The 7513-nt window shown below is 44.4% G+C and overlaps 1 protein-coding gene across 1 annotated transcript; it reads right to left on the minus strand.

The window, feature by feature from the left end:
• Positions 1–2175: 2175 nt before the first annotated feature.
• Positions 2176–6299, minus strand: LOC119390842 (fibrous sheath CABYR-binding protein). The gene is made up of 4 exons (XM_037658555.2): positions 6091–6299; positions 5543–5613; positions 3834–3926; positions 2176–3014 (listed from the first exon to the last, which is right to left on the minus strand). Exons 1-4 carry the CDS (start codon positions 6155–6157, stop codon positions 2226–2228), a joined length of 1020 nt encoding a protein of 339 aa, XP_037514483.1. The 5' UTR covers positions 6158–6299; the 3' UTR covers positions 2176–2225.
• Positions 6300–7513: the final 1214 nt, after the last annotated feature.

A 7513-nucleotide genomic window follows, 5' to 3' on the forward strand; every position in this document is an offset into this window, starting at 1 on the left:
ATCTACTTATTGAACTCAAAATTAACAACGAAAGTAATAATGAGGGTGTTATCGTGATTATAACATCAGCCAATGGTGGAACTGCCGACAATCGCGTCATATTTTGCGGACTAATACATCATTTGTCGAGAGAAGAGGGAGCGATTTTCAGCTGACTTTGAGAATTTATTGTAAATTCCAGGCCGTGCGCATCGCTGTAATATTTGGCTCGCGTGTTCTCGGGAGCCTCGACTACCGATCGGCAGCGCTTTTTGAGCATGCTCGAAAAGTGTTGCAGGGCCCCTTTAACTGCGAATATTGTCACGTGGTCGTGACAATATAAGCAGCGGCGTCGGGATTTTCTTCGTCGGTGAGGTCGGGTAGCATGGCGTCGACCGTCGATTAACTGACAGGCGGTGAAGCGCGTCGCCATTCATGCATGTGCCGTAGAATATTCCAGCCTTATCGCTGGTTGCGCGCAGTCTCTAGAATAAGCTCGAGTGTTCGCGTCTAGCGCGCAATCTTAACAAAATGATCTACAATAATCGAGAAGCTTCTCGAACAATGAGGCGCGGTTTGCGCTGAGCGTTGCTGACAGCCTTTGTGAGCGAAAACCGAATACAGCAAAAGTGATAATAAGAAACGCACGTGTGGCAATATGTACCAGTCTGCTGCTGGTTGCTCTATCTCGAGGTACTTGTAAGGAAAAACGGAACAGAAATGGTGGGCGTCATGGTGTATGACCATGAGAAATACGCAGATTGGCTGTCAAGAAGTGGTGGTCCTACCATGCCAGCGCTTTAGGATTATTGGGCAGGATACAAACAGCTATAAAAATGAGCTAACACCACGTACCCTGAGAAGAGCTGGTACATACTGGAGAAGCGCAAGGTCGTAGCAAATGCGCCTGTATGGTAGTTTGTGCATTTTGTTGACGTTAACCTTAGTATTCGAGTGTGCTATTGCGACGTCTTCTGACCCAGGGACTGTCTGGAGCACTGAGCTAGTAGCCCACATTCAAGAAGCTTTCGTTTCACTACAAAGAAAGTTTCAAATTTTACTGCACATGCACCTTCTGCATTTGCTATTTTCTTCTTGTGAATCAGCCTCGAGCAACGTCCTTAGAGGCATGCTGCTCAATACGCGGGTCAGAGCCAACATTTCCTTCAGTTATAAAGTGCGATGCGCAACACATTGGAGCTCGCCTTTGATATTTTTTTTTCTTCTCTTGCGCAACAAACTAAGTGTAATTCGCATTTCGACCCTGCTCGGTGATGTTCGCAATTATAATGCCCATATAAAAACAGCATTCCCTGTTCGAAGGCCCACAGCCACAGCAGGGACTCGTGCTCCGACTCGTGCTCCGAGCACGAGTCTCGTTCTAGAGCGAAGCGTAATTGATCACCCACTAGCGTTCCTGATCTTCGCTACATGGGCCACACAGTGCACACACATCGAGAAATATAAACTCGGACAAGCATGGCAGTCACGAATGAATGGCCGAGAGAGAGAAAAAAAAGGATATCGGAGACCAAAGCTGAAGCGCCATATTGTACCAGAAAGACAGCTGGTGTGTCCAATATTCTCTCGTAAACATGAGCTTGTTCATTAACGTCCTCATTTCACTGCATTCGAGACGGCGGTTCCCTTCAGTGTCTTTCCCGATCATGCGGCTCGTTGCTCTCACAGTATTCGTAAAAGTCGCTACATAATGCGATATAGGTCAAACAGCTGAACAAGTGAAACTTAACAGTGTAGAGTGCGTTTGAAGTTTTACATTGAACCTGTTCCACAAATCGTTAGAAGCTGCTTTGCGAAACGAAGTTAACACAGGCACACACTGTGCAAATAGAACAGCAACACTTGTCAGTGTTTGGTTGACTACGCTGCTCTGAACATAGAACATTGGTCAAAGGAGTGTCACATAGTTGACTGGGGCGCAGTAGCGCGAAAAGACAGGTGCGAAGAAGAAATCACTGGAAGAGCACTGATTAGGCTTAACAGGACCCACAAAGTTCAAGCAGAACTTACGCCTTTCTTGCGTGTTATAATTATTGCGTGAAATATGACTGAGTTTTTCATGTTTCCTGGTGGCTTTCTGCAGCAATGAAACCAATCAATATTTGTGGAATCATTTTACGCTCTCTCATAAGCGATTTAGTTGTATCAATGGGCAACTTGGCATTATTTGACATATTTATGATCACAAAATTTGTTATTTTATTAGTCTAAACAACATGGGTTGTTTACGCTTCAGCCTCGCCGGCGTCATCCTCAGTTCCTTCTTCCGCTGCGTCATCGGCAGCTACCTCAGGACCAGCCTCTTCTGCCTGGTCAGCAGCCTCGGAGGGCTGTTCGGCCTCCGCCGTTTCTTCAGCTGGCTGCTGCTCATCTTGTTCAGCAGCGTCTTCAGCAGCCTGTTCAGCAGCATCTGCAGCAGCTTCTTCAACAGCTTCCTGATCATTCTCCTGCGCAGGCTCCTCAGCAGCGTTTTCAGCGGCTTGCTCCTCTTCCGCGGGCTCTTCTGCATCGGCTACTTCAGCGGCATCCTGTTCAGCGGCGGTTTCTTCAGCAGCAGGCTCTTCGGCGGCTGCCTCTTCGGCAGCGGCGGCTTCAGCGACAGGCTCTTCGGCGGCGGGCTCGTCAGCGGTGGCCTCTTCCGCGGCGGCGTCCTCAGCAGGCTCTTGGGCGGCGGGCTCTTCAGCTGCTTGTTCAGGTGCTCCTGCCTCAGCCGCTTGGTCGGCCTCTTGCGCTGGGGCAGCGGGTTCGGCGGCGGGCTGCTCTTCGACAGGTGCAGGAGCAGATTCTTCAGCTGCTGCAGGTTCTTCCGCGGCTGCTTCAGGTGCTGCGGCAGGTTCAGGCTCGGGTGCGGGAGCAGGTGCCGGTTCTGGCGCGGGAGCTGGAGCGGGCTCAGGTGCAGGCGCTGGAGCAGGCGCTGGCTCAGGCGCGGGCGCAGGGGCAGGTGGTGGTGGGGGTGGTGGCAGCACTGCGATGCACTTGCCGTTCAGGCATTCGCCATTGAATACCTTTTTCGTCTGCAACAGAAACAACCTCGTTGAAGGAAGAGTAACACGCGAAGAAAGAACAAAGCAGTCTCTTCAGTGCTCAAAGCTAAAGCTCGCTCATAAGTAAGTAAGCCCAGCAGGGACATGAAGACATGGTGGAGACTTAAGGACGCATTTCTGTTTGCTGTTTGCTGTTCTTCGTGCGACATTCCAATATGTTGCTATCGCATTCATTGCATCGTCCGTGCGGCGAAACTGTGACTTTTTTCTTTCCATTTTTTCCTGCCTTATTAGACAACAGCCAACCCTAATTTACCATGCCACTCTCTCTATGTTAATATCCCTTTCTCCTCTTTCTTGAATTTTTCTCTCTGCGCATAGGCGTTCGCTTATCATCCTCCGCTTTTGAGGTTGGGGGAGAGCGAGCATAGCGTGCATAAATGCGTGGCCAGGGAAAACAGTGGCTGCCCTGGCGCAGACAAGTTCACTTGTCGAACATTTGGCTTCATCCACATACCCTGATAAGTGACTATTTTATTTCATCATTTAGAACTGCTTCTGGCATCCAAGACTACGAACAGCTAGTTCTTAAGTATCCTGAAATAAGAATGGATTCTAGGGTGCCCCAGATTGTTACTCTATTTTAGAGTACGGAGCAATATTTTCGCTAGTTAGCCTAAATGAACCCGCTAATTGCCCACCTGCAAACGCGTAGTGTCAGATTGTGTTCTGCGTTCAGAAATGTACGTTTGATATTTAGCGCCAGCTTGTCTGACTTCTAAAATTATTGCCAGCATTAAAGAAAAGAAAGACTGCGGAGAAGTTAGAGGATTTAAAATACTGCGTTACCGAGCATGGTGTTCCATTGTCTTCAGCTTCAAAGCGAATGGGATATCCTTGGCACAAGTACTTGCACGGGTTTCTTAGTCGTGCAAAGATAAGCTGAAAGTAGAAGAAAATAACTTTTTTTAATGATGAAGCAGTGAGAACGATCATATCTTTGAAGAAAATCATATCTTTGAAGAGAAGCCTAACATGTACATTTTTTTGCGCAAAAAATAATTCTTGCGTGATAGGGCCGAAGCATTCGCTATTAAGATTTTGAAATACCACTTTGAAGGCAATATTAGGGTTAAAGATATTTATAAATTACTGAAATACTTTATTGACATTACAACCAACCAATATGAAATTGCAATGATCAATATTCCTAGATAAATTTGCCTGATTTTATGTTTGATGGTCACAAGCGATTCATACATGGCCAAAAAGTGAAATCTAAAGTATACCACTTGCGACATTCAGAGCACAACAAACACACAAAAATATTCGGCATTACTTGAACGCTTTCATTTTAGTTCGTTTGAAGTGCGCACAGCACTCTATCCACTCGTCGTGGAAAATTTAAAAGTACAGGCTACTCAAGGAGAGTTGCTCTTTTTGAAGAATACTTTGGTCGCCGGGAGATCTTATTCCTTTCGATTCTATTTTTCGTCAACCAGTAAAAACATCGAGCTGTACCACAGTTTACATGCCATTTGTATTAAATGAAAAGGTACTCCCAACAAACACGATTGTCTTTTTTTGTATACATTCATAGTTTACAAACACAAATAAGCGCCTCAAGGTCGAAATACAAATAATTATTTATTGTGCTTTTTGAGACGATGTTTCGCGATTGTTCAAATACACGTTTGCCAAACGATGTTATGAACTAAACATACCCCTTCTTCCTAGGTTAATTTTAGATGTTTCACATTAATGTCAGGTGAAATGGTTTAGATATTTTTGGTGGAACATTTTTGTACCTTAATAATATCTGTTCTTAGCCTTCGTGGGGATAAGGTATGATAAGAGTCGCATTATTCCAAAACCTTTCCTCGTTGGCAAAGTTTTCGAGGGAAATCATTGTAATGAAATCTTAAAGGTAACGCATGTATGAGCTTATATTGATATTGTAAAAAACGTGCGAGTCAAAATTACGCCTTTTTAAAGGAAAAGGAATTTCTTTACATTTTATACGAAATGCGGGTAACATAGTAAAACAGATGTCTTCCATAGGGAGCTACAACATAACAATTATTATAACCTCCGCCCACAGCTACTGCTGTCAAACCCAAATGAATTTACATAGATGATCCAAGCACATAGGTGATCCGTATACGTGTGGTCATATTCGTGACATCAAACAGACATTAATCTTCCAGATGGTGCAATTATTCTATGCTGGAACGTGTTTGTGTGGCTCGCTTTCGAACAAAAGAACATGCATTTGCGGACAAGCTTCATCACATACTTTGGCGTCAGCGCTAAGCAAAACATACCTTAGACAGCACAACAAGGCTATATTTTCCAATATGCCTATGTTTACAGTAGGAAAAAAAATACTCGCGCTTCGAACCAAAACAACCTTCTACGACTACCTTACAGAGGTGCCTGACGAAAGCACGGTGGCTTTGTGGATGGAGTTCATATTTATTCTTACATTGAAACCTACTATTGAAGACCTTTATTAACAATTAGGCGGTATGTAGATAGAAGCAACCAAGTTTTCTTACAAAGCCGTAGTTGGTAGCCTCCGGGCACTTGGGAACAGCGAAGCCTGGTGAAGCCACGCCCAAAGGAACGGCTGAATAAAGGAAACATTATCAGACGTCTCATGTGCAAGAAATTCAACGTAAACTCTTTCACGCCAATACAACAGAGTGAAATAAAATCAACTGGTGAACTAGTTTCTTCCTAATGGTTATGATGCAGATTTGCCTTGACAACGAAAGGTTACAAAGAGTAGACTGTGAATTTCCATTTTTCATCAAAAGATAGAAGTTTTGAGCCAATTTAAATGTTATCATGGAAAGCTTACAATTAAAACTGTTCGTTAACAGTCACTCTGTTATGACTGCATTACATCTGCTGGAGCAGTTAAGCATTCCATCCTTGTTGAAGAAATGCACACCTAATATGATGGCACTGACGCGTTCGTTAAAAAAAAAGAACAAGAGAGAGCGCTAAGTGAAGCGAGTTATTAAGTTATCACCTGCTGTAATTATAATGATCTACCACAATTATTCTAGTAGACTGAGGAATGTAAGCAGCTTCTGCTCACCCATAACTTGCACCGCCATGCAGACCATGACGGCGCTGAGACACAGGATTCTTGCGTTCACGATCATCTTGCTTCTCGGGTGGTACTCCTCTGTGCTTGTCAGTTTCAAACGTTTCTCTTGACTTCACTGTGTGCCGATTGAGGTTCGTGGGTTCTTTTATGCGCCTAGCTCTTCCTTTTACAGCGGTTCCTACAAACCGAGACACGCTCGCTTTGGATTGGCTACCCAGCTTACGTGGGTGACGTCAGGTTTATGGAGAGTTCCGTTCAGAGCCCTCCCCTTAGATGGACGCCGCTGCAGAGCGCATTGACGTCTCTGAGAAAGGGGCTTGTGCCGACACCTCTGCAGATAAGGGTCTCGGTGACCCCTGCACATGGTGACGTCATATCGCGGACAAACTACAATAAACATTTATTGCGCGAAGTCGCCGCTCATGCGACCGCGGTTCACAGCGTCGAGACGGGCAATTATTGTTTGTATCGCCGTTATCTCTTAAAGAGTGGGCCTACTCTAAACGTTAGAGAGAACCTTGGTGAGCATTGGTGGTCCTATTTTCCTTTCGTTGTAGCCCCTAGTTTTCATGGCGTCGTCAGTGGCTAAGGTAACTTCATGTATGACTACGGAGGTGAATCGTGTTCTCGCTTGTGGTAAAAAATTTCAGAAGCTATTCTGATTTCTTCTAGCTGCTCTGTGTTGCTATCTTGACTGACTGAAGGTGACAATTTTACGCCCGCAGATTGTTCCCGGATGTGGCTTCTGGTGCGACAGGATGTAGATAACAGCGTCTGCGGTCCCGTTAAACTAATCAAGAACGCAAGGCGCTTTGACGTCGGACAGCTGATGTATACACACAGGTCCAGGTAAAGGCAAAACAGAAACAAATTATTTCGTGTGAAAATCCTAACAACCCTGCAATAAAATGCGCCGGCATTGCCCATTCTTCATCCATTCTCGATCCGGTATACTGAATACTTGATATACAAGTGTATATATATATCTGTAGATATACATATATATATATATATATATATATATATATATATATATATATATATATATATATATATATATATATATATATATATATATATACATATATATATATATATATATAGACACACACACACTTGTATATCAACTATTCAGTATACCGGATCGAGAATGGATGAAGAATGGGCAATGTGGGTGCATTTTATTGCAGGGTAGTTAGGATTTTCACACCAAATATTTTGTTTCTGTTTTGCCAGTCCAGTGGGTCCGGTACGTATAGGAAAACAAGACGGTGCACGTACGAGAAAGCAATACTTTATGCCTAACGTTTCGGCCGTGGCACGGCCTTCGTCAGCGAAAACTGACCTCTGACGAAGGGCGTGCCACGGCCGAAACGTTAGGCATTCTAGAGGTAATTTGATATTGATCGTT

This window comes from Rhipicephalus sanguineus, chromosome 4 (genome assembly GCF_013339695.2).
Source record: "Rhipicephalus sanguineus isolate Rsan-2018 chromosome 4, BIME_Rsan_1.4, whole genome shotgun sequence".
Lineage (NCBI taxonomy): Eukaryota > Metazoa > Arthropoda > Arachnida > Ixodida > Ixodidae > Rhipicephalus > Rhipicephalus sanguineus.

Excerpts from the sequence above, each read along its gene's own strand:
- LOC119390842 (XM_037658555.2), bottom strand. The coding sequence starts at position 6,157 with ATGATCGTGAACGCAAGAATCCTGTGTCTCAGCGCCGTCATGGTCTGC. Across the intron at positions 3,927-5,542 it reads AGGCTACCAACTACGGCTTT|CTTATCTTTGCACGACTAAG; the intron begins GTAAGAAAACTT and ends TTCTACTTTCAG. Across the intron at positions 3,015-3,833 it reads ACAATGGAACACCATGCTCG|ACGAAAAAGGTATTCAATGG; the intron begins GTAACGCAGTAT and ends TTTCTGTTGCAG.